Source organism: Callospermophilus lateralis, chromosome 13 (assembly GCF_048772815.1).
Source record: "Callospermophilus lateralis isolate mCalLat2 chromosome 13, mCalLat2.hap1, whole genome shotgun sequence".
Taxonomy (NCBI): domain Eukaryota; kingdom Metazoa; phylum Chordata; class Mammalia; order Rodentia; family Sciuridae; genus Callospermophilus; species Callospermophilus lateralis.
This window is the reverse complement of record NC_135317.1, coordinates 33324417-33352282: the sequence shown is the minus strand read 5'-3', so window position 1 is coordinate 33352282 and position 27866 is coordinate 33324417. Positions and strand designations below refer to the sequence as shown.

General features: G+C 36.5%; 1 protein-coding gene across 2 annotated transcripts in view; it reads left to right on the top strand.

Moving 5' to 3' along the window:
• The first annotated feature begins 272 nt into the window (after positions 1–272).
• The window catches only part of Armc3 (armadillo repeat containing 3), a 91757-nt gene continuing 64163 nt past the window's right edge, over positions 273–27866 (top strand). For both annotated transcript variants that reach the window (XM_076831657.1, XM_076831656.1), the window contains exons 1-6: positions 273–320; positions 8133–8250; positions 15929–16054; positions 18655–18723; positions 18986–19161; positions 22051–22245. In XM_076831657.1, coding sequence (XP_076687772.1) covers positions 273–320; positions 8133–8250; positions 15929–16054; positions 18655–18723; positions 18986–19161; positions 22051–22245 — 732 coding nt within the window. The remainder of the gene's footprint in view (positions 321–8132; positions 8251–15928; positions 16055–18654; positions 18724–18985; positions 19162–22050; positions 22246–27866) is intronic.

The window sequence follows — 27866 nt, the reverse complement described above, 5'->3', positions numbered from 1 at the left end:
TCACCTCCTATCTAACCTGGAAACCACAACTTACGCTCAACAATCTTAACAATAAGTTCCTTTAAAATTGTGGTGTTTAGAATAGAGATATTGGTGACATGTTCATATGTGTGCAATAATTTCCTACAGGTATTGCAATTTCTTTTATTAGGTAAAAATGTAAAGTAGAAAGTAAATCCCCTCCAAGAACATGGGTTACTGAGAGATTTGCACACATTCACAAAGCAGAAGTGTCACTTTATAAAGCAATTTTTTTTGCATCTTTTTCCAGGATGGGTAAAAAGATAAAAAAGGAAGTAGAACCTCCTCCTAAGGATGTGGTAAGTTTCTGATTTGAATACTAGTAGCTTTAACCACCAGTTTTAAAAATAAATTGTTCGGTTTGGCATGTACCAGTACATACATGAATACATGGTGGCAGAAGTCCAAAGTCTGACTAATGATAAGATTAGTCAGAGAAATCTAACATTAGATAAACAAACATCTACAACATTGTCATTATATAATTAGCACAATTAAGGAGTAATTGTTGGTTTTTCCAGTATGTGGATGGCATGTTTATAGTCTTGTTAATGAATAAATAGTTTTAGTTCATTCTTTTAAATACTTCAGGGTTACATTTGCCAGTCTTTCATTAATGTGAATTATCCAAGTGAATTTTCGAAAATTCACTTTAGAAGTCATGGTATAGCTCTAAGTCATGTGTAAAGGATTGTCTGTGGATAACCTTGGACATGAGAAGTCCTGTACTTTCTAGTTCTAACAAAAGAGTCTCCTGGAATAATTCCCCACCACAGTAGGCCCTTCTTTCTCTCTCTTTTTTTTTTCCTTCTTTCTCTTAATAGCACAATTTTATTTGCTCCCTTTAATCAATTGCTAAAAGATTGTGTTAAAAACAGAAAGTGACCTTTGACAACTTTTGGTTTAGAAACATTTCAAAACAGATGTTTGTTGTGATTTTCTTCAGATGGAATCTGAATAGAAAAGAAATGAAGATAGTGCCCAGACTCCGAGACTTTTAAACTTTGCAAGAATCTTTGAGCTTCCTGCAGAAACTTCCCCTCCAGAATGGAGCATTGTGGTTAAGACCAAAAGCTTTGTCCCAGCTTGGCCTCTCATGAGCTGTGTTATTTTGGCCACTTTGCCAAAATTGGCCAAGTTATTTCAGTATTTTCTTATCTCTTACATGGGAATTGTACTCTCAAACTCATTTGGATCGTTGTATGAATTAAACCAAAATGCATTACTTAAAATTCTAGGTGCCTAGGAGCTAGCATTCAGTAAATAAGATCTATTATGGGAATCCCCTGGATTGTGCTTTACACTCACACACACACACACACACACACACACAAACACACAAACACACACACACACACACACACACACACACACACCCTATCAACCACATAGGTGTGATACTTCAACAGAGGAACAAAAACCATAGAAGCACCTGTCTGCTTCAGTTCAGGAAGCCTTTGCATACACAATCACTGTGGTCGTGTGATGTCGTTTCATTCTGGCTGCTTTCCTTTGGACACACTCCTAAAATGTGGCAGATCCTATTTACTCCATGCGTCCTAGGTTTGCATTACCCCGCTTTTCATTGCCAAATAGCATTATTGGCATCTTAGCAGAAAGTCGACTCAGGAACATAGCTCTTGGCAAGAAACACATTCTGATTAGAATAAACAATAGATATATTTGTCTAATACCCTTTCTATAATTTCATAATGTATTGCTGGGATTGTTATTTCTACTCCAGTCTTTGGGGATACAGTGGAGGACTAAAGAAATTCAATCTTCCTTCCTGGGTTCCCAACATCCTTGGGGGTAGCCAAAGACTCCTGTGACAATTACCAGTGGTCCCTGACTATTTATTGCCTATTCCAAGGGCCTTCCATCCTTCTCCTACTCTGACTTTATGTTAACAAAGCTGAGAGAGTCGTGTGAAAATATCTAATCCCTTTTCTTCCTTATAAATTTAAATTCTTCAAAACAGGTATCCTAACCCAGAACTTGTTTCAAATTCTTCCTCTTCACCGTCTATGAAAGTTCTGTTCTACAAACTGTAAATGAAAAACAGATTTAAAAGAGGAATATACAAATGCATAAGAAAATAAACTAATAAACTAACAAACTAATAAACTAATGGTAATCAGTTCACCATATATTTCCTGAGCATTGTTTCCAATGATTTTAACTTTTAATTCGCATTTTGTCTACTGCTTAAAATGGGTAATAGAGAGAGCAAGGGTATTTGGAGATATGATTAGAACAAGACAGTTCCTTGGTTTTCATAATTTTCTCATTGGTAATAACATTCATTAACACACACATATGTGGTTTCTGGATCTACACTTCCTTCTCATGAAAGGGACACCAGCTAAGAAGTTGCCTAGATATGGAGAAGACACCGTTTGAATGACCAACACGGGACATTCTGCCTTCCCAAATCACTTTCATGTTGGGCTGAAAGGTTGTTTGTGATGCTTTAATAAAGGAAAAGTTCCTGTGGAATGATTGCACAAAAAAATCCCTAATATAAAGAATTCTACAAAGCATTCTTTAGTATAAAGCAAGATATTCAGTGACTAAGAGCATAGATTCTGGAGTTGCACTGCTTAAGTTTAATCCTCATTCCACCCACCTTCTTCCCACGTCGGGCAAGTTTCCTACCCTCTGTGTACCACAGTGAGGATGGAATGCTACCTACTTCATTGGGCCACCCAATGAAGATCAGATAAGAATAAGGTACTTAGAACAGTGCCTAACACATTTAGCAAATATTGTTGATAGTAAAGATGTAGTTGAGGGTGCTGTTCATCGTTCTGCAGAACAGATGAGTTTGTATCAACTGTCCAAGCAGGCAGGGATATCAGATGTGGGAAGCCAGTTGGCCATGAATGCTCCCAGGAGCCTGGTGTCCGGCCACCATGATTCATGCTCAGGCCTTTTTGAGTTTGCAAGGGTGGAAATTGTGTTCTCTCAATATTTCAGAGGGGACTGAGCATCAGTGAATAAACCTACCGTATCTTATGTTCTCATTAGACTGACACCTGGCCATAAAATCTTAAGGATTAAAGATCAAGTTACCTGAACATTTGTGTTAATGGATCAGCACTTTCTAGCATGGTGATTATCAAATCAAAGCAACAGAAAATAATAGAACATGTTCCCTCACTTGGGCTCTAAATCCATTTCCTGGTAAGAGTGGGTTGTCTCCTGGGGAAGTGCTTTTCCCAGACCTTCATCATCAGTCTCAGAACTTAACCTTTAATCATTTGTCATAGGCTGATAGCACTGCCACTTTTTGTTTTTTAACAAAGGACCAAAGGGAGTTATTTTCTGATCTTTCTCCCTCATCACAGATAGACAAAAACACCATGAATTAATTAAAAATAATCAACTCATAAATAACATACACATAAATAATAATACACATAAATGACATGCACGTGTGGTTCATTATCAGTTTGCTTTCTTTGCTCTAAAAGTTTGCTGCTTTTATTTAGGTTGTAAAGTAAACTAAAGGCAAATTCAGCTATATTTATTTTAACCATTGGATGTTTTAGCAGATTGTTACCAATGTCTAGATTTCTCTACTAAAAGTTCATATTAGATGAGTGCAACTTACTTCCGGCTGTCTGTCTGGCTCTATCCTAGGCAACTGGATCCTCATGATCTGAGGCCACTGATGTGGTAAACACATTCCATTAAAAATCAAAAGAGCCTTTTATTTGCACATATTGCCACCATAAAAGTCACTCGACTCTCATGATCTATCTGTTTCCACTGAGCTCAACTTAATAGCTTTGTACTCTTTTTAGCCTTGGCTGTATGATACAGTAATCATTAGCTATATGTAGTTATTTTAATTTAAGTCTATAACAATTAAAATTAACAACCAAAAAGTGATTAAGAATTCAGTTCCTCAGTCTCATTGGCCACATTTAAATTGCTCAAGAGCCACACACGACCTATGAATGGCATATTGAACAACACGAAATCGAAACATTTCCATCAGTGAAGTTTCATGGACACCATCATTCTTGACAAGTCTTATTTCTTCAACAGAGATATAAAATGTCTTTATGAATCTCTGGCCTCTCCAACTGACGGGGCTTAAAATGCAAAGCTTAGCCAAAAATGCTTCCCCTTTCTTCGATTCTTTCTGTAAATAATTTTGGTTCGTCATTTATTTTGTACAGAGCGCGAAATTATAATTTCACAACAAGCTTGTTGGTGACTGCAGCTTCCTCATGGGAAAGCAGATGGGACGTGTAATTACAGCACAGTATTATTTATTTAGTCATGTGGCATTCTGTTATAGCTATCATTTTATTCTCAGTGCCTTTTTAAATAAAAAATTACTATAATGCTGTAGGCACCGTAGGAGAAACAAATGCCATGCCAAGTATCTCCATTCTCTGCCAAACACTGGTATTTCTTCTGCTTTGACAGCTCTTTGATTGTAATTCTCATGGTCTCTATCTTCCCTTTAAGCTTCTCATACCCTAAATTGCCTTCTTAATGATGTCCGGAAGATATGGCAAAATACTGGAGTGTTTTCTAAATCATTCAGACAGATTAAATGATATTTACTCTAGTTTTTGTTTAAATGTATTTTCATGTATTCTACTCCTTTAAGAACTATAGTCACTCTATGCAGATCACAGCATGGCCATGCTTAATCATAGATTTAGTCACATGTTTATTTAAAAATATTAAAGTATTTTTAAATAGGCCCTAGGTCAAGACAGACAACACACAGGCCTGCAGTGCCAAGTACTCAGGGAGCTAAGTCTGGAGGATTGCCTGAGTCGGAAAATTCAACGCTATCCTAGGAGACACAGAAAAACCCCACCTCAAAAAGATTTTTTTTTGAACAATTACTTGGGAGACTGAAACAGGAGGATCACAAGTTTCAGGGCAGCCCTGGCAACTTAGCAAGATCCTGTCTCGAAATGAAAAATTCTGTAGAAGCAGGGGATGTAATTGAGTGATACAGTGCCCCTGGGTTCCATCTCTGGTACCACACAATAAGCAAACAAACAGACTTAGAAAGTGAAAGTTCTCAAACGGAAGGGAAATCTGTTCTGAATGCAGGGTCCAGTGACCAGCTGGAACACTGGGGAAGCTGTTTTTAAGTAGGAAAGGCTGTCTAAGGAATTGGTGGACAATCAGGGAAATTTACGAATAGGATGAAAATGGGGATCCTTTCCCCACAAAAATGCACTGCAAACCTCCTTTTGTACAGATGCAGTACCAAAAGAAGCCCATCAATGGCTCCATGAACTCAGATTTAGGTTTCCTGACAACAGATGGCAGTACCCAGTCAAAGCACTTTAAGACCACATGTATAAAAAGTTTCCAGGGGTCCTTTAATACATTCCTTTACAATCATGTGTTAAGTACTTCCATATTCCAGTACTGTTCTTTGGTAATGCAGATAGATAAATACTAACATGGTCCTTTGCCTGAAGAAATTCCTTCACTAATTGGGCAAATATTGAGAGCATACCATTCCAAATGTTCTATATCTTGAGCATAAAGATGGAAACAAAACAAAGTTCAGCTCCAAGGCAACTGGATTACAGTGAGAGAAGCAGTCACTTAACAATATAACTCAGGAAGTAATGATATCAATAAAGAAAAATAAAGTGGGATGTGAGATAGAGAGTGATGGGACTACTATGAACAGGATCTAGGTCAGGCAGAGTTCCTAGTGGGGTCACATTTGAAAAAGACTTAAATGAAATGAGGGAGTATGCTGTGCACATATCTGAGGGGGGAACCATAGCCAGAAAACAATAACCAAAGCTTTACATAGTGTGCTTAAGGAATGCCAAGGAAGTTGGGGTAGGTGGAGGTTAGTAATCAAGTTGTGGGAGCTGGGCCACAAAGATGGTGGGAGCCGGGTAATCACAAAGAGCCTTTTAGCCTATGTTAAAGAAGTTGGATTTTTTTTTTTTCTAATGAACAAAAAGTAGAATTCACTGGAAAGTTACAAGGAGAAGAGTAGTGATGTCTGGTTTATTTTTAAAACAAAAAAGAATATCAATCTATCTACATTGTGGAAGAAGGGTGAAAACCAGAAGGCCTATCTGGAGCCCATTTCCACAGCACCATTAGGATATCTTGGCAGTCAGGACCAAGAGATGGCAGCGAAGGAGGAGAGAAGTGGGGATCTATACTGAAAGCGATGCTGAGAGGATGTACTGATAGGTTATACCCGTAGTGTGGGAAGGAGAGGAGTTGAATGATTTTTCAAGATTTGGGGCCTTGGCAACTGAGTGGATGATGATACAACATACTAAATAGACAAGAAGTCCAAGAAGCAATGCAGTTGGTGTTATGTGCTGTTACAGAGAAGTTCAGAAGAATGTAGCTGTGATAAAATAAGAAAGTTCAAGGATTTTCACCTCCAAACCATAATGAAGAAAAACAATCAACATTTGTCCAGAAAACTGCAGGCCTGACAAGGAAATAAACCATAATCTTCTGTAGTCTTAAATATTCTTTTAATCCTTTAGAAATGAAATTAAACTATCAAGAAGTGGTAGGTGACATAGTGATCACTAATGGTGTACCCAGAGAGAGCTAAATAGGTGATTCAATAAGGGGGAAAGTCAGATTGGATCGGGCAGCCAGGTGTGAGAGTGAAAAAATGGAGAAAAATACATAGTTTGTAAGGTTTTTGGCTGTGAAAGGGAAGGAAAAGTAGGATGGTATATGGAGGATGATTCATATCTAAGGAAAGTTTGTTTTTGTTGTAATAAGAGTTTTGAGAAATTAAGAATTCTGAAAGACTAAGGTGGCTGCAGTTTGTAGGACAGGGTACCATAAAGGAGGGAAGAACATAGAGAAATAGCTCCTGAAATCTGGTTAATGGTCCTCATGGGTCGTTGAATTTTAAGCTTTACAAGGGGGAACTACACATGGCAAGGAACATGCATGAACAACTACCAGAAAGCTGTCAACTGAATAATTTTTAAAGTTCAGACAGGTCCAGGAAACAATGCAATTTTGACCAGAAAGAGTAAAAAGCCTTATTGAACACTTGAGGCATCATCAGATAGAGTCTCAAAGAGGATCATGCCTTAGTAGTAGCATGACTAAACTGATTCTGTAGTAAAGGCTCCATAGGGCTTCTGTAATAAAGCTGAAAACAGGCCTTAAATAGATCTAGCTGATCCATAGAACAAAATTCAATATATTTTAAGAGATGATTTCTCTCTCCTTGCTACCATAAAAAAAATCTATACACTCAACTACATAACTTTCACAATGTAAGTTTCCAACAAAAAATGATTAGATATGCAAAAAAGGAAAATATGACCCATAACCAGTAAAACAGTCAATCAATAATCCACTAGAGGAGATAAAATAGGATACTCTCTCTCTCTCTCTCTCTCTCTCTCTCTCTCTCTCTATATATATATATATATATATATATATATATATATATATGTTATTCAAGAGAAGACACAAACAGAGGAACAGGAAACAAATGGGGCAAAGTGAAAACAAATAGCAAGATGATGAATTAGAGTTCAACTGTATCAATAATTATACTAAATATAAATGACCTAATATTCCAATAAAAAGTGAGAGATTGTCAAATGAGTAAAAAGCAAGACCCAGGAAACTCCTTTAAACATAAAGATGCATATAGATTAAAATTTAAAGCATAGAAAAAGAAACATACATGCTTCTCTATATTCCCTAATTATAAGGAATCTAGGGTGACTGTGTTAACATCAGACAAAGTATCTTACATTTGCAGGACAAAGAATATTACCAAAGAAAAAGATGGAAATATTATAATGATAAAATTTTTATTTAATTAACTGACTATCTTGTTATTTATTTCTTTTTGGTACTGGGGATTGAACCCAGGGGTGCTTAACCACTGAGCCACATTCCCAGCCCTTTTTATTTTTTATTTTGAGACAAGGTCTCGCTAAGTTGTGTAGGGCCTTGCTAAATTGCTGAGGCTGGCTTTGAATTTATAATCCTCCTTTCTCAGCCTCCTAAGCCCCTGGGATTACAGGTATATGCCAGCAGCCCTGCTTATGTGATTTTTAAAGCTCATATGTGAACCTGATATTTTTCTCTTTGCATTTCAGTTTGATCCATTAACAATCGAAAGCAAAAAAGCAGCAACCGTGGTGTTAATGCTTAATTCTCCTGAAGAAGAAATTTTGGCTAAAGCATGTGAAGCCATTTATAAATTTGCTTTGAAAGGTTTGGATTTTTTCAGTTTATCTTTCTACTTCATTAGATACTTAAAATATTTACAAATAATAGGCACTTTTCTCCCTAATCTTTCACTTACCTTCCTATTAGATGAATTCTTCCTGACAGCTGGAATCTCATTTAATGTACCCCTGAAAGCAGTGTTTCTCCCTAAGTGCCTACCATAATTCTAAGGGGTAAGTTAGTCACTGGATAGAATAGTCATTTGGAAGGTTTTATTGTTGTTTTAAAACTTGTAAAGTCCGGAGAATTAAGGAAATTGAAAAAAAAAAATTGCAAAAATGCCACAATACTTAACAGAGCCCTAGTGGTTAGAGCTGGAAAATAAAATAGTGTTGGATTATAACCCAAAGTAAAATAAAATGAACATCCCTGAGTCCATACCATACTGATATACATAAGTGATTAAATGGATGGATAAATAAATAAAGGAAGGAAGGAAGGAAGTAAAAACAAATCTCCCATGAAGAAGAATTCCAAGAGCTTACATGGATACTCTGCCCTCAAATAGGTGAAATATAATTTTCCAATTTTGATGGTTTGGTCACACATAGTGACTTCTTCCCAAAGAGTGTCAAGTAGAAACAGAGAAAAAAGAACAAATTTACAACAAAGAAACCTGACAAACACTATCCCAGCTAAGTGATCAAAATCTATATCAATAGTGATGTCAGGTTGACAGTATTCATGGTTGGTATCATGCGATGAAAGTGGCCTCTTCTCTTTATGGTATTTCTCTCTAAAACCCATAAACTCAGTCTAATCATGATTTTAAAAAATCAGACAAGGGCTGGGTCTGGGGCTCAGTGGTAGCACTGGGTTCCATTCTCAGCACCACATATAAATATATAAAATAATAAAGGTCTATCAACAACTAAAAAAAATTGAAAAAAATAAGACCAATCCCAGTTCAGGGATATTCTACAAAATACTAACCAGTACTTCTCAAAATGGTCATGGCCATTGAAAACAGGAAAGTCTGAGAACCTCTCACAGCCAAGAGGAGCCAAGGAGACCTGGTCACTAACTGTCATGCAGAAATTCAATAGGATTCTGAAACAGAAGAAAGATATTAGGTTAAAACCAAGGAAACCAAAATCAGGCATGGTGACACACTCCTGCAATCCCAGCAATTCGGGAGGCTGAGGCAGGTGGATTGCAAATTAGAGGCCAGTCTGGGCCATTTAGTGACACCCTGTCTCAAAAAATATAGAGGGCTGGGGATATAATTCAGTGTTAGAGTACTCATGGGTTTAAGCCCCAGTGCTGCAAAATAATAATATTTTTTTTAAGTTAGAAGGGGTTGGGGATGTAGCTCAGTGGTAGAGCACTTGTCTAGCATGTGTGAGGTCCGGGGTTCAATCTCCAGTAGTGTTAAAAAAAAACAAACAAACAAAAAAAGAAAACATAAAACACCACCACCACCACCAACAACAACAAAATAAAGGAAACCCCCAAAGCCTATGGGGATATTAGTAATAGTGTAGCAATATTGGTTATTAATTGAAAGAAGCATACCATCATACTAATGTCAAATGTTAATAACAGAGGAAGTTGGGTCTATGATATGTAGAAGCTCTCTGTACCATCTTTGCAATTTTTCTGTAAAGCTAAATTATTGTAAAAAAATAAGGTTCATTTTAAAATTATAAAGACCACAAATCAGACTCTATCAAAGGATCTATTCATAGAGGATTTATAAATATATAAAACAGTTATATTTTAGTTAATTCTAAATGATGATAAAAATTGGACTTTTATTAAATTATATGACATTTCAATTGAGAATATTTGAAGAGTTTAGCATAGCTTGGTATTTTCAACAAAACATTTCAAATCAAGATGGGAACAATTTGATTTTAAAGAAATGATGCTTTAAACACTGGGGACTTGGATAAAAGAACAACAAATTGCTCAATTAGCAAGTTACAAAGTACTTACCTTGCTTTGTGATGATGGGGAATTCAGACAAAACCCAGGGTGGTTGTGGAAGGTATGGTTTGTGAGTAGATTGTATAGAATTGAGTTCAAACTTCAAGGAGTTATTGGGATATGTGTCTATGGCAGTGTGCATCCCACTCAGCCTTAGAGTCATCTTAGGTCATCTGGCTAATTAGGTCACATGTACCTAATTATATTATATCACTTTTTTTATCATATGTGGTAAAAAAAAAAAAGGCATGTATTTCGTGTGAAATCAATACAAAAATATTTAGTCTGGTACTTCATTCTGGCAGTATTTTCTGAAAAAAAAATTTTAAGAAAAATGATGGGATTTTCCCTTCTGACCAAGATGGAGTAAAGGGCCAAATTTATCTGTCCTACTGCATGTGGAACAACCAAGAAAACAGACAAAATGTATCAGTTGGCAAGACACTGACCATCAGACAAGGGCAGTAACCACTGAGGGACAGGAAACACAGGAAATATGTCCTATGATTGCCCCAACTTGTTGACTTCAGAGAATTTCCTGGCCACAGAACAGAAAGGGTAAACCTGGTGGACTCTGAGTTGAGAAGGCACCTAAGAGTCCAGGGAGACAAAGGCACCCAGAATTTTCTGGACCAAGTAGCAGAGAAGTGAGTTGCACAAAGAAAGAACACAGGAGGCCTGTTAACTACTATTCAAGTACTCATGGAGTACTGACTGAGCAATGTGTGTGCTTATGAGGGAACTACTTACTTAGAGACTCCCAAAACGATGGAAGTAACAGGGGCCTGGAGTTCACACAGGCTAGAGTACCTGTTCCCATCAGTCAGACTGAAAAACCTCAAGATTCATGGAGCATTATGTAGAATATACAGAGTCACACTTTAGTAAGTGAAACAACTAGTCCTACATTGAGAACTGTTCTGTTAACCACCTAACAAATGTTAAAAGCAAGACTTGAAAGGATTAAACTGCTTATGAGTAATTTAATTGTGCTTCCAAATTTCAAGAACACAGAAGTATTCATTGCTTAACAAAATAGAATTCAATGCACTAATTAAAAAAAAAACAAACAAAAAAAACACCAGGCATGAAAAGAAGCAGAAAAAAGTTTATAATAAGGATATAAATCAAGCAGTAAACAAAAACTGACTCATATTAGAATTAGCAGAGAAAACATTAAAAGATTAATCACATCTCTATTCCATATGTTGAGAGTAAGTAGAAACATGGAACATATAAAACAGATCCAAATATAACTTGAAGAGATGAAAACTTCTGTGTCCAAGATAAAAATACATGGCTTAGATTAACTGCAGATTAGACATTGCAGAAGAAAATGTTTTTTAATCTAAAGACAGAAAACCTATGCAAAATAAGGCACAATGAGAAAAGATATTTTAAAAAGATGAACAAAGATCCATTTAGCTATGAGAAAAATTCAGGGGCTCAATATGTGTATAACTGGAGTGTGAGAAAAAGAGAGATGAGGACAGAAAGAATAATTGAAAAAATAATAGCCAACATGTCCCCAAATCTGATGAAAACTCTAGGTCTAAAGATTGAAGATGCTCATCAAACCACAAGTACAAAGAATATGAAATAAACAAAACCAAGGTTCATCACAAAATTAATCACTTAAAACTGTCATGTACATCCAGGAGATCCAGGTCCTAATTAGAATAAGATATATTTTGTGCTCATATAGATTCTACTGTCATGTATAACTCAAAAGAACAAATGAAAATAAAATAAGAACAAAAAAACAGGATGAAGACAAAATTCTTAAAAGCAGCCAGTGGGAATATATGGTGTGCTATATTCAGAAGGACAAAGATAAAGATGACAGCATTTAACAAAAAATCAGAACTATGATTTATCATCAGCAACAACACAAGCAAAAGTCAGTGGACTGACAAATTAAAGTACTGAAAGAAAAATAAAAACTTTCCATCTAGAATTTTATAATCACAAAACTATTCCTTACAAACAAAGGTGAAATAAAGTCTTTTCCTAAAACAAATAAAATCTGAAATAATTGATTACCTGCAGACCCACACTACTAATTATGTAAAAAAAGGCCTTTGGCAGAGGGAGGTGACACTAGAAGGAAATATGGATCCACCCAACAGAACACAGAGCACCAGAAGTGGTGTCAACCGAAGACTGTTTCTGATCATTTTTATCCCTTTAAAAGCAAATTTTTACTTTAAACAAAAATAATAAACATACATTGTGCAATCTGGAACATATATGGAAGTAAAATAACGTGGCAACAGCAGCACTCAGGTAAAAAGGAAAAACAATGGAAGTACACTCAGAGTTCTAGTACTAGATGTGAAGTGCAATCCAACTTGAGAGTGGATGTCAATATACTACACCCTGCCAATGAAATTACAAACAAAACAAATATATATATATATATTTACAAATATATATATATATATATACATATATATATATATATATATATATATAATCTCAAATAAGTCAACAAAGGAAGTAAAATAAAGGAAGAAATAACACTCAAATTTGTATAAAAGAAAGCAGAAATGAAGAAAAAGAAAAAGACTAATGGGGCATATGAAAAATAAATAACAAGATGGTAGGCTGTACTGATAATCAGATAAAATGTAAATGGTCTCTGCTTTCCAATTCACCTGGAGATATTGTTGTATTGGATAAAAAAAGACCAAACTACATGCTGCCTTCCAAAAAAAATATACCTAGAATATAAAGACACAAATAAAAGGATGAGGAAAGATATCACATACAGGTACTAGCCAAAACAAACCTAAGTGGGTATGTTAACATCAGGAAAGCAGACAGAGAAAAGAGGCAGCGATAGATAAGTCCTTTTATAATAATAAAGAGGTCAGTTAATCAAAAGACCGAAAAATTATAAACTGTTAAGTAGAACATATAGTTAGAGGATAGATTAATGGAAATTGGTTTGTGTGATTATGGAAGCCAAAGGTCCTGCGGCCATCTGTAATCTGGAGAACCAAAAGAGCCATTGCTGCCAGTCAGTCGTAAATCAAAGGCCTGAGACCCAAGCCAGCTAGGATACGGTCCTGGAGCCTGAAGGCCCAAGAACTAGGAGCTCTGATCTCCAAAGTTAGGAGCAGATGGATGTTTCAACTCAAGAAGAGGGAGAGGATTTTTGCCTTCCTCCTCTTTTCTGTTCCATTTGCATCTTCAATAATTTGGATGTTGCCTGACCACATTGGTGAGGGTAGATCTTTCTTACTCAGTCTACTAATTCAAATGCTGTCTCTTCCAGAAGCACCTTCACAGACATACTCAGAAATAATGTTTCATCACTTGTCTGAGCATCTTTTAGCCTAGTCAAGCTGACACATAAAATTAATTATCACATATGTAGAGCTTTCTATTGAATCTCTGAAAAGCTCTTAGAATTTGTAAGTGAGCAAGGTTGTAGTAGGCAAAATCAATATACTTAATTGCACTTCTACAAATGAGCAATAAACAATCAGAAATCAGTGTTACAAAATGCTGTTTACCACGGCACCAAAAATTATGAAATACCCAGGAATACATTGACCAAAAGATAGGAAAGACCCATATGAAATATTACTATGAAATATTGCTGGAAGAAACTAAAGAAGATTCAAATGAATTGAAAAGATGTCCTGGGTTCATGGAGTGGAAGATCTCAATTGTTAAGATGTTATTTTTCTACAAGTTGATCGTTGATCTATAGATCCATGCAATTTTACCAAAATCTCACCAGTCTTTATTTCTTAACAGAAATAGAATTTTAGATTTCTAAAATTCATATGTACATGCATAGGACCTAAAAAGTCAAAACAACGTTAAGAACAAAGTTGGAGGGCTCACACTATCTGATTTAAGACTATGGTAAAGCTGTAGTAATTAAGACAGTGTTATCATCGTAAAGATAAACAGATCAATGGAACATAATAGAAGGTACAGAAATAGACTTGCATATATATATGGACAAATTTGCCAACAAAGATACAAAGGCAATTCAGTGAAGACAGTCTTTTCCATAAATAGTTGTGTAACAATGAAAACTTCTAGGCTAAAACATGATCTTTAAGAACATCATACTCCAGATAAATCATACTCCATTAAATTCATTCTGAACACACACTTGACCAAAAATGAGATATGGATGGCAAATAAGCATAGAACAATGTTCCACATCACAAGTATTAGGGAATTTCAAATTAAAACAAACAAAATACCACCACTGTTTTAGTCAGCCTTTTTGTCACTGTAACCAAAAGACCTGACAAGAACAATGTAGAGGAGTAAAAGTTTTGGAGGGGCTCCTAGTTTCAGAAGGCTCAGGCATAAATGGGTGAGTCCATAGCTTTGGACCCAGAATGAGGCAGAATATTATGGTGGAAGAGTGTGGTGGAGGAAAGAACTTCAAAAACATAGCAATCAGGAAGCAGAGAAAGCTCTACTTGCCAGGGACAAAATATATATCCCAAAGGCATTCCCCCAGTGACTTGAACTCCCCCAGCCACATCCTAAATGCCTACAATTACCACCTGGCAAATCCATTTCAGTGGATTAAGCCAACCATTTGGCTTCAACTCTCCTAATCTTATTTTTTCACCCCTGTATGTTCTTGAATCATTTCACACATGAATTATTATGTTCAGACACTTCATATCTGAACATAATAACTACATATCTATTAGATGGCTAAAATTCTTAACAGCAACACCATCAATGCTGTCAAAGATGTGGAGCAAAGGAAACTCTCATTCATAGTTGGTGAGAATGCAAAATGGTATGGCCATTTCGGAAGACAATCAGGCAGTCTTAGAGAAGTAAACAATCTTTCCATATGACATAGCAAATTCCCTGTAATTAAAGTGACTATTACACTCTGGAGTTCATATTGGAAATGAAAGATATATTTTCAAAACTCGTGAAATTGAAGAGCTGAAATTAATCAAGACCTAAACATTATTCCAAACTTTGCGGCAGGATATACCACTCAGAGAGGTATGGATAAACTGCTTCTGAAACTAGGCTACACTCTGGCCTTACTGGACTTCTGCTTCTGGGGCTTCTTGCCACAGCTAGATTCCCCAGTGGTCCTGGGCTGAGCTCAAATCCCAGTGGACCCGGTGGCTCATCTCTACATGCATGTTGGCTGCAGGCTCGTCTTCCATGATAAAAGGAGCTATGCCTCCATTTAGTGATACATTAGTTCCCCTTGATCATCACACATACTTTAAGTGGGGACTGTCCATGCTAATGAATTGCTTTATAATGAACTATTCATGTGTGTATGAAATACTATTATGTGACCAACACTGTGCGGCACACCAAGGATACAGCAAGGGTGTTTGTCCTGGAAATTTAAGTTATCAAATGGAGTGGGCAAGCAAAACACAGAGGTGTTAAGTGGTTTGATGAAAATAAAACAGGATAAAGAAACATAAGAAAGACTTGGGCATGGAGACATTAGATAGGGTGATGAGGTCCCTCTGTGTTGGTGCAGTGTAGCCTCTGAACTCAAGAGGAGATGAAGACAGCTCTGTAAACATCAGGGAGAGGAGAGAGTAGCAACATCCAAGGTAACTGACCTATGAGTTTATTCTGAGAGAAATATGAGCAGAAGCAAAAAGGTATGAGAGAGGCACATGGCAAAAAAGAAATTGCAATGATACAAAGAAGAGTGTTAGACTGATGATCTCAATGTGTGATTTCATTTTACCTGTGATGTCAGGAGAGGAAAATAAAGCAACCCTCCTTGAACTCGGAGCTGTGGAACCTTTAACCAAGCTTCTCACTCATGAAGACAAAATTGTAAGAAGAAATGCTACTATGATATTTGGAATCCTGGCTTCTAACAGTAAGTACCAACTTTTTAAAAAAACAACAGTGAATATCAACTTTTAAAAAATAAACAATCTCATGTATTGTATTGTTCTTCTTTTAAATTTAAGAGATTTGCTTTGCTTATGTTTAACCTGACTTCAGTGTTAACAAAATAGCTACATCAGTACAATGCAACAAATGGATGATTCATATTTTAAGGGATATTTTTAAAATATAAAAATAGGTGCAGATATACACATACTAAAGCTTCTCTGAAAACTGATGATACAGTGTATCCCAGTCTTACAAGTAGGAGGAGTAATCATTACCTCTTAAAACAAAAATGGATTTCTTAAGTTAGTGTAATGTCATTTGCTGCCTACATGTAAGTTATACTTCATCTATATTTCATGGTGGATAAAGCCTAGAGTAAAGAGTTTTGAAGAATTGATTTTTGAAACTGCAAACTATTATCTCAGGGATTGGCTGTATCACAATTCTGTATCATATTGTTGCCAAAAATTCAGATGTGGACATTTATTCTTCAGTCAATTCTAATACTTTCTTGAAATATTTTTATGTATTTGATAGTGTGGTATAATAACATTAGTTAAAATATGCTGTTATGTCTATTAGAATATTGATTTGGGCCAAAACCAAGCCAATAAAGGAAGTCATGGCTTGACTTATGAACAGTGCAAGTCATTTTCCTATGCTATCAGGGTAGTTTTTGAGCCAGCCAGACCACAAAAGCTTTGTAACTGACAAAAAACTTAAAGGAAATTCTTAATGGAGTCTGAATTCTGCCATGAAGTTCAGGCTGCTGGGAATAAACTCTGACAGTGGAACATAGCTCAAATCACAATAGTTTCCCAGTCTCACCAGGGGCTCAGCAGAACAGGAGCACAGATTCCTTCCCGTATTCCCATCTTCCATTTTCTCTGGATGCTGTGCGATGACAGGGTGGTATCCTGGTCCCGTGTGCCCAGCAGGGCTATGGCATCAGTGTTTCCAGAGACCATTATAAGTGAGGGATGGAAAGAGGAGAGGAAGGGGGTGTTCTGTGTGTCGTTACAATCTCAGGTACACAGACTGCCTGTGAGAGCTCCTGCTGTGCTGGAAACAGGCAGGATTATGCTGAGGTTCCCTGGTGTAGGCAGCACCATCAGGAGCCATGACAGGGGTAATGCTGTGAGTCAGGGGCTCTGAGAGCATTTCCACAGATGGCAGCAGGATGAAGAAGTTTGGGGGGGATGGACGCCCTACCAACTCTTACATGGCACTGGCGATGTGCCAGGAACTGTTCTAAGTGCTATTTGGACATCGAGTCATTTATTCCTCAGGAGCCGCTCTGCAAGGTAGGTACGACTCTTATGCCAATTACATGAGTCAACTGAGGTGACAAGAAATGAATAACAGAGTCATCATTTGAATGGAGCCTTTAAATGGATCTCACGGATGAGCTGTATCATAATTGTGCACAGTCCCATGTTGAATGTATAACTGAAAGTGGAGAGAACATATAACCAGAAAAGGGAGAGGGGCATCACTGCATCTCTCTTGCAGCATCAGGTGACACACACCTTGGTTTGCCAAACAAGGTCTTTACACACCTCAGAATTTGAGGAACAAGGGTATTTGTTATACACCTATTGTATACACCTATTGTATAACAACACTCACCTTGGATGGTGGAGTTCACTCCATTCAGTGTACCTGAGGGTCTGAGTATTATGCCAAGGCACAATGAGGTCCTCCACCTTGGGACAGCACATTTCCTAGAAGAGTGATTATTTTTTGGTAGTTCAAGTCTATTCACCTCCATATGTCTAGCTGTGATTTTGCCTGACCTCCTTTAGCCACTTCCAACAGAAACAGAGAAAGCAGAAGTTTTGAATAAAAGACATAGTCCTGAATTCCTCAGGAAATGATGTCCAGTAAAAGCCAAGTGTATTCAGCAGGTAATAAGAAAGAATTCATACAGACACCATCTACTTTGGCTGCTGCAAAGTGAACTTTCCCAAAATTCTCATGATGCTGATTTTGGCTTACAGATGAAGATAACTGAGCAAGAAGATCAATTGTAAAACTAAAGGATCAGAGATACCTTATTCCTCAGAAAAGTGAACTTTAAAACAGCCAATATACTTATCTTTAAGCATTTTGGGCATTTTCATTAAATGGAATGTAAGCAATCAAGACGTATTAACTGAAATAGGTTAGGATAATTCTTCTTTGCATTCTATGTAAGCTTTATTAAAATCAAAAATTTAAAATACCCTTCCAGCAAAAGAAAAAGAAAAAATAATTACTATTGTATAATAAAAGTGTAGGGCACAATAACCCAATTCTACTGATATGTGCTCTAGGCACGTTTGGCATTTTTACAGTCATCACTTGTGGTGTTTGGAAGGTAGGTAGCCCAGTGGTCAAGGGATATAGGTGAGAATCCCTGTAGGTCAGCCCAACCTGGACTTGCAACCTAGCCCTGCCACTTACTTATGTAATTTTTGGACCTCAATTCCCTTGTCTGTAAAATTAGATAATAATCATATCTCTCTCTTAAGGGACTGTTCAATAGACATTGCCATTATTATTTTAATAAAAATGGATGTTCTGTTTCTTCCTTTGTAGGTGATGTTAAAAAATTGTTAAGGGAGTTAGATGTCATGAGTTCTGTTATTGCCCAGCTCTCTCCAGAAGGTAACTTTGTATTCTACATTTACTTCAAAAATGGAACTGGTTTCTTTTTAAATTTTATGAAATTGCCTATTGTAAATAGTTCACATTGAACAATCACTTATGAGTTGTCATTAAAATCTTGAAAACCACAGCTTAATTTTGAGTTTTATGGAAAAGGTGGGCTCTAAGTAAAATTTGTGGAGCTCTTGTTTTCAAAGCATATGTTAAAATATGGGTTGAATAAGCATTTAACATACTTTTCTTATTTATTTTTGATATACAGAAGAAGTAGTTATCCATGAGTTTGCTAGTCTTTGTCTGGCAAACATGTCTGTCGAGTATACAGGTAAAGTACAAATATTTGAACATGGTGGGTTGGAGCCACTCATCAGACTACTGAGCAGCCCAGACCCTGATGTGAAGAAGAATTCTATTGAATGCATTTACAATTTGGTTCAGGTAAGATTAACTTCTAAAAAGTGTTAAAAGTGTTTTGATGGTTAGGGTTCTAGCCCCGTGGTAGAGAGATTTCCTAACATGCATAAGGCTCTGGGTTTGTGTCCCAGAGCAAACCTTTTTCTGAGAAAAGAAAAAACATTTTGACAGAAACTATTACAGGATTTGTTTTCCAATTTTTAAAAGTTTTCTTTTTATTTTTAATAAAAAACTCACCAGGTTTGCATTATCAGTTCTTCTGGATACATTTAGTATTTATCACTCAAAAAATAACATAAATTTAATGTAGATATATTTTCACATTTTATAAGTAATTGCCTCCTGTGAAAGCATATTTTAGAAATATATTTCTGTTTTTTTAAATATTTTTTAGTGTTGATGGACCTTTATTTTATTCATTTATTTATATGTGGTGCTGAGAATTGAACTCAGTGCCTCACACATGTGAGGCAAGGACTCTACCATTGAACCACAACCCCAGCCCCATATATTTCTGTTTTAAAAGAATAGCATAGCATGCATATTAGGGTGGGATTAATCTATGTAAAATGTGCTTCTTCTAAAACAGGAAATCTAAGATTCCTGTTGAACCAAGGAAGTGACCTATTGATCTAACCTTGGCAATTTAAGCACATTGAATATAATCTCTCCCCTGTTCAATATACCAAGACTTTGGATTAGATTTATTTATCAAGGAAAAAAAAAAAGAGCATTCATTGTTCACAATAGCAAAGGCAACCTCACTGGCTGTTTCCCTCTATAATGTCTTATTTATTTTTGATACACAGAAGTATTTATCTGAGTTTCTGAGTCTGTCTAGCAAACATGTCTGTAGATTATACGGATAGAGTGCAAATATTTGAACACAATGGATTACAGCCACTCACCAGACTACTGAGCAGGCCAGACCCTGATGTGAATACGCTGCCACCTTCCCCTTCCTGCCGCCCTGCCCTCTGCCCTGTCCCCCACCCACAACACCCTCTCAACACCCACACCCTCACACCCGCAGCAGGTCAGTTTCCCGGAAGTTTAACAGCCTTCTCTGCTGCTTTTTCTGCTCATTTCCTTAATAATCAACACACACATTTGATAAGATTGAGATGAGGCAAAACTACAAAAGCCCCATTTTAAATGGCTATCAATAGAGTGTGAAAGGAAGATTTTGAAGCCAGAGTGAGAGAGAGGATTTGTAGCAAAGCAAAGTGTCTGGGAAAAGAGAGAGAAATAGATTCAAAATCTTTCTGGCCTTGGTGTGTCTGCACAACTTGACCAGGCCCCCACTCCTAAGAGAGGTCCTATAGAGAAAGCTGGGCTCCTTTTTGCCTTCTCTGGTTACTTAGGCTTTCCCTCACCCAACAGGCTTAAATATTCCTACGCATGTGTTTGTGTTTTTAATCTCCAGACTCCTTTTACCTGTATTTCCCTATTTTTTTTTTTAATCAAGCAGGAATGAAAAGCAATTGTCTCCACAATTTTTTTTGGTGGGGGAGGTGGGGGGAGTAACTGGGATTCAGGGGCACTTGACCACTGAGCCACATCCCCAGCCCTATTTTGTATTTTATTCAGAGACAGGGTCTCACTGAGTTGCTTAGTGCCTCGGTTTTGCTGAGGCTGGCTTTGAACTCACAATCCTCCTGCCTCGGCCTCCCCAGCCTTTGAGATTACAGGCTTGCGTCACCATGCCCAGCGTCCCCACAGAAGTATTAGCTAACAGCAGGACACCAGGAATGCTGTAGCAAAGTTCCACAGTCTGGCTGGCTTAAAACAACAACAATTCTGAGGTTAGAAGTTCAAAATCAAGGTAGGGCTGCACCGGAGGCTGGGTGAACTGCTTCTTCGCCTCTTCCTGGCTTCTGGTGGGGACGGCCGTGATGGCATTCCTTGGCTTACATCTGTGTCACTCAGGTATCTCCCTTTGTCATCTTTCCCATAAGGGCACCCATCTTATAAGGACACCCTTAAGCACCCAGCCTCCTCCAGGATGACCTTACCTTACCTAATTACCCTTGCCATGACTGTTTCTAAATAAGGTCACATTCACCCAATAAATAAGGTGGGGAAACAATTTAACCCATACTAAAGAGCAATCTATACTTTCTGTGTCTAAAGAAAGCTGAATATTAGAGGTCAGTTGAAGGATGTCCAGGAGGAGGAGGCTTAGTTGTAAGTGGAGGTTTTTCCACCTTCAATGCTATTCTCTACTTGTCACGTTTTGGGTGAAAATATCATTTAACAATCAGACTTGTTAATGGGGCTCTTAGTGGCTTCTTGCCATGCTTTTTCTTCTGTTCACCACCACCTCCTCCCTGCTCCCACTCACACAGAATTATTGATACACTTGCAGAACAACTTGTCTAAAATATAGTGATCTCTTGATATCATAAATGTCTTAAGGAAAGGTCATGCATCTGCTCTAAACCTGTGTAAATTTGCATGCAGACAGCCTGTCAATAGCCTGCATACACACAGATATTCATAAACAATCCATTTGAAGATAATAAGGAATCGGTACCAACATTTCATCTTATCAAATACTATTTGAAACATTATATCAGAGTATGAAAAGAATTTTATCATGCATAGGTTTTATCGTAATGCTATTTATGATAGTAGGAATTTGCTGCTTCATAAAGAAACACTGGATACTATAAAAGTCATTGGTCATGTTTATTTCTGGTTGTTGACAATGTCTGCATATACCAATGGATATTTTGGTGTTGTCCACTGAGAGTTTCATTATTTTTGTGAATTATTTTGGAAGCAATCTGGAATAAAAGATGGAGAAGTTGTAACTCACAATGTTCTTTGCCAGAAAATAGAATTTCTCCATTCTTGGGACTTTATTTTGCTTCAGAAATTACTGATGTGATTATTTGTATTTCATGGCAGGATTTTCAGTGTCGAACTGCAATTCAAGAACTAAATGCAATCCCTCCTATGTTGGAGCTCTTGAAGTCAGAGTATCCAATTATTCAGTTGTTGGCTCTCAAAACCTTAAATGTCATTACAAATGATAAGGAATCCCGTACAATGCTAAGAGAAAATCAAGGATTGGACCAACTTATTAAGATCATAGATACTAAGGTATTTTCAAAGAATATCTTTTCTAAATGTTTTATAAAATACTAATTATATGATATTTAAATTAAATTTTATTATATTGAAGCATGGTACATAAAGGTTATTAACCTGATTAAATCAGACATTTTTTAGATTTTGAGACAGGATCTTACTAAGTTGCTTAGGACCTCACTAAATTGCTGAGGCTGGCCTTGAACTTGTGATCTTCCTGTCTCAGCCTCCCAAGTAGTTGGGATTACAGGTGTGCACCACCATGCCTGGCTTCAGACCAATTATTGAGGCCATTTTAAGCTAATTTAAAAAAAAAAAACAACTTTTGGCTTAGAAGATTTAAAAATTTGAACTCTTGTTCTATGATCTTCCTTCTAATTCCCCAAAACACCTAGAATTAGTTTTTTAACCTTTATCTGCCACGATTTTCTCTGGAATAAGACACAAAGAGTAATTTATCTTCTAAACACATTTTGAGAAATATTGGAGCTGAATTTCTGTAGTTCCCACTAAACTCCTTAGGAATGAACTGTACACTTTCAGACTCTGTAGGCCTTCTTTATAATTTCCCAGTTACAGAAACCAATCTAACAACTTATCGAATTCTTTACTTGCCTGAAAGGGAGTCAGGTAACTTCTGCAAGGGTCCACTGTTTAAACTTCAGAGTGAAATGGTAATATGTAGATTTCAGATCCACTTTCATAGGTTATTACGTGAATAAATTTAATGAATTCTAATGACAAAATCTACTCTTAGTACCTCTTAGAAATTCGGGAGCTAGGGACAGAGTAAAGATTTCCTGAATAACTTAATATTAAGTTTCACTTTATCTAAGCATTAAAAAAATTAATAAATCTGAGAGCTTAATTATACCAAACTGGTAAAATACAGAAGGGCAATACTCGCACACGTGTGTTTCTCAGCTGTGTAAATCTAGCCATCTTTGGTTTGTTGATCCCCTATTTACCAGTTTCTGAGCAAAACATTTTGCATTTGTGATATAGAATTTGAATGCATGATAAACCCAGTATTTTTTTTTTACCAATTTAAAAATGGAAACTGAAAATCAGAGTGGTTGTTTTATTTTCCCTATGTTGCACAAGTAGGAGGAGAAACTGCAGGGATGAACCTAGACTTGTCTGATATATCATGGTATTTTCACCTGTTTGATATTTTACCTGTTGTCTTTTAAATAAAATATGGGATGGAAACATCTACTATGTGGTGGGCATTGTTTAGATGTTTTACATTCGATTTTATTAATTTTATAATTCTTTTGAGAATGTGATAATATTTTTCTATAAGATGAGAATAAATGATAATAATTGTATCATTGTACATGTCACATGTAATTATTGAATCATTAACCCCATTTTACAGGTAAGAAGAATGAAGCTGACAGATTAAATAACTTGCCCACAATCACAGAGCTAGGACATTTGCAAGAAGGATGTGTTTTCAGAATTAATGCAGGTGTTTTAGTTGGGAAAAATTCAAAAGATATCAAAATATCTAAAGTAAAAAATGGAAGCTCCCTCCCCCCCCCCCCCCACACACACATGATGCAGTATGGGCCCAGATGTTTGCTCTCATTACTTTTGTTCACCATCATCCTGGTTTTTCTTACCATGGTGACAAGGCCAAGAGAAAAATAGGAATAAAAGACTGACTGACTGGGGAGAAAGAATAAACCTGTATTTATTCACAGATTACGTGACTGTATGGAGAAAATCCAGCGAGACTACAAGATCCTGATAGAACTAATAAGTAGATCTATCAAAGTCAAGGGATAAAAGCTCAGTACATACAAATTAATGGAGTTTCTACATACTACAAATAAACAACTGAAAAGAAAAATTAATACAGTTCCATTTACAGTGCATTCCTAATGCATAAACTACAAGGAGATAAATTTAACAAAATTTGAGCAAAATCTATTCTCCAAAAAAATACAAAACAGTTTTAAAGAAGGCTTAAATAAATGAAGAGCTATAACATGCCTGTAGATTGGAACACATGAAATTAATGTCATTTCCACCAGATTGCTTTTGAAATTAAAATTTCAGTCAATTTTTTATATAACCATTTATTGATTTGGTTGTATTTAAGTATACCATTTATTACTTGTTTTCTCTTTGTCTGATCTATCGGCTCATTCACTCTTCTGCCTTCTATCATGTTAATTTAACTTTTAATGTTGCACTTTAATTTCTCTATCAGCATTCTAGCTATATCTGTTTGCACTTTGTGCTTGCTCTGGTGATACAGTAGATAACTTAAAATGATCATATTCTACTTAGAATTAATATGAAACTACTTCAAATAAAATATTGGAAACTTATAACAATATATCTCTGGTTTTATTTTGTTTTGAATAGTCCTGTATCGTATGAGTTTTAAAGAAATAAGGAAAAATCACATATCCACATTTGTGTGTCTTGTATACTCTTTAATATTTAGTTCTTTATTATCTACCCACATATTTATCATTTGGGGTATTGTTTATTCTTTCCTATAGATTTAAGTTTCCAACTAGGTCATTTCCCTTCAGACAGAGGAGCTTCATTTAGCATTTCTTATAGTGCAGATAAGCTGGCATAAATTAGCTTTTTAAAAATTTATTTGAAAGTTTCTTTCTTTTGCCTACACTTTTGAGAAGTTGTTTTGGCTTAATGAAAAACTCCTGGTTTGTACTCTTTTTTTTTTTTTTTCTGTTTAACCCTTTGCTATTTCTTCTGAAAGTCACTATTTCTGATATGAACTTGGCCACTAATTATAATATTTCCCTGAGTATAATTTGTCTTCTTTGGCTGCTTTTGAGATTATCCCTTTATCTTTGTCTTCCTGCATTTCTCCTCTGCATAGAAGTTATATATAATTTGTGTATACTGCTTGGGATCTATAAATTCTTCGATCTGTAAATTATCGTTTTCCATACATATGGGAATTGCAGTCATTATTTATTCAAAAAAAATTTAAAAATATTTTTTAGATGTTAATGGACCCTTTATTTTGTTTATTTATTTATATGCAGAGCTGAGAATCAAACCCAGTACCTCATACATGCTAGGCAAGTGTTTCTACCACTGAGCCACAACCCCAACCCTCAAAAATTTTTTCTGTTACTTTTCTCCCCTCTAGGACTCAATTAAAACTTTGTTGTCTTTCTTGATATTGCTTTATAAGACTTTATATTGATATTGCTTTAGAAGACTTGATATTGCTTTAGAAGACTCTGTCCTTCATTTCTTTCTTTCTTTCTTTTTTGGATTAAATAATTTCAGTGATTCGTATTCAAGATCTCTTTTGCCATCTTCAATCTTCTGTCTGATGAATTTTTCTTTTTAATTTTGGGCTTTTCAAAACTGAAATTTTCATTTATAAGTTACATATCTATTCAGCTTTTCTCTTTGTACATATTTATAACAGCTCCTTTAAAGTCTTTGACTACTTAATCTAACATCTGGCCCTATTTAGAGTGGAATGTAACTGACCACCTTTTTCTTTTCTTTTCTGTGTTTCACATTCTCCTGTTTCTTTCATGTCTAGTAATTTTTGGTTCAAAATGAACATTGTAGGAAATCCCTTCCAGTGATTCCAGATTCTGTTGTGTTTTCCTGAGGATTGCTGGTACTTTGTTCTAGTAGACAAGTAGCTACAGACTCTGTCCCTCTGTGGTGTCCAATAGCTGGTATCTCTTAGGGGGATGGCTCATGGTTTCTCTGTGGCTCCCTTGCTTCTGGGCATTCCCTCCTTTAAGTCTGTAGCTCCTCTATGAGCCCCAGGCTCTGACCTCTGATACCCTAAGCCAGTGAGTCTTCAGCTTTCTACCTGCTGTGCTGCACATAGATTGAGAAATCACTATATTTGAAAAGCAGTAAATTTACAAATTTCACCAGCATGGTTCCCTCTTTTAAGGATAAAATATATTGCTTTCTAGTCCCTGCCTGTTTATATTCACTGGGATTCTTGGCACCTCCTCCATGCACATATAACTTAGTGGTCATCCAAAGGCCTGGGCATTGTTCATACTCAGAATTTGGATGACATCCTGTACCAAAGTTCTCCAGAGACACAGAATAAAACAGATAATTAAGAAATTGGCTCACTCAATTGTGGAAGTTTGGCAATCCAAAGTCAGCAGGGTAAGGCAGCAGACTAGAGACCAAAGGAAGCATTACAATGAGTCCGAAGGCAGCCTATTGGCAGAATTTCCTCTATTTTCATGGAGGTTAGTGTTTTTCTATTAAATTCTTTGACTGATTGGATGAGGCCCACTCACATTATGGAAAGTAATCCACTTTACTCAAAATCTACTAATTTAAATATTGCACCTTAAAAAAAATGTCCTTACAGAAACATCTAGAATGATGTTTAAACAAACATATGGGTACCATGGTTAGTTAGTAAAACTTAAAATTAACATAAAAATTAACCATTATAAGTTTGTACCATTATGCCCTTTGTTCAATTTGCCATTTCTCTCTCTCCATATATGTCCTTAAATCATAATCTTCAAATAAAAACAAGGCCAAGGCCATATATTGACCTAACATGATCCAGCTATCCTATATCCAACCAAAAAGGCATCAACCCTTTCCCAAAGTCCTTGGGTGATCTTTACTTTTCTTCTTAACGTTTAGTAACTTAAATGCTACAATTTAAAGTTAACAAAAATTAAATACTATAGTATAAAGTTGATACATCTCATGTAACATAATGGGATAAGAGGGAAAAACAAAGGGATATATTAATACATATGTATATGTGAACATACATAAACTTTACACATGAACATACAGATACACATGTGTACATACAAGCACCTCCGTAGGAATACTCATGATAAAGTCTTCACTTCTATTACTAGCAGTCCAATTTCCCCTGCACAGTAACTCTGTTGTTTTGCTTGTTGACTCAGGAACTTGAGGAACCCAAAGTGGGAGGGGCCATAGTCTTACCTTCCAATTCAATAGAATCATCATTGTTTGCCCTGGTGAAAGTGTTGCTCCCCTTAGCATTAAGATCTTTAGATCAGCAGAGCATACAGGTTGCAGGGACAAGAAGCAGAAATTTTGCTAGTGAGTCATTAGGAGTAATAATGGTGACGCCACTCCCATTTCCACTCCTTGGTTCCTGGACCAGCTATGGGAGAATTAGCACCATATGTCAGACACTGATTCACAGCCTATGAAGCCTGGTAGAGAACTTGACTGAGCCCTGCAAGGTACTAACACCTGCCTAGTGTTGTAACTTGAATCTTTAAAAGAACATTCCAGCATTCTATCAAGCCACTGATTTGGGAAGTCAGGGACAGGGTAAGAACAGTGAACTCCCTAAGCATGGGCCCATCACTGCGCTCCTTTGCAATGAAGTGAGTTCTTGGTCAGAAGCAATGCTGAGTGGAACATCACCACAGTGGCTCATCCTTCCTGCACCTCCCTTTTAGGATTTCTTCCTGAAATTTCTAGTTGCTGTAAGGCTGCAGTTTTCGACTGCTTGGGGAGATTCCAATCACCTGGAAAGCAAGCCACAAAATTCACAATCAGTTCCTTCTAACAGTTGCAGATTTTAAGGAACTTTTCTTCCTGCAGTGTCTGCTGTTTCGAAAGTTATTTCTTGGCATGTGTGA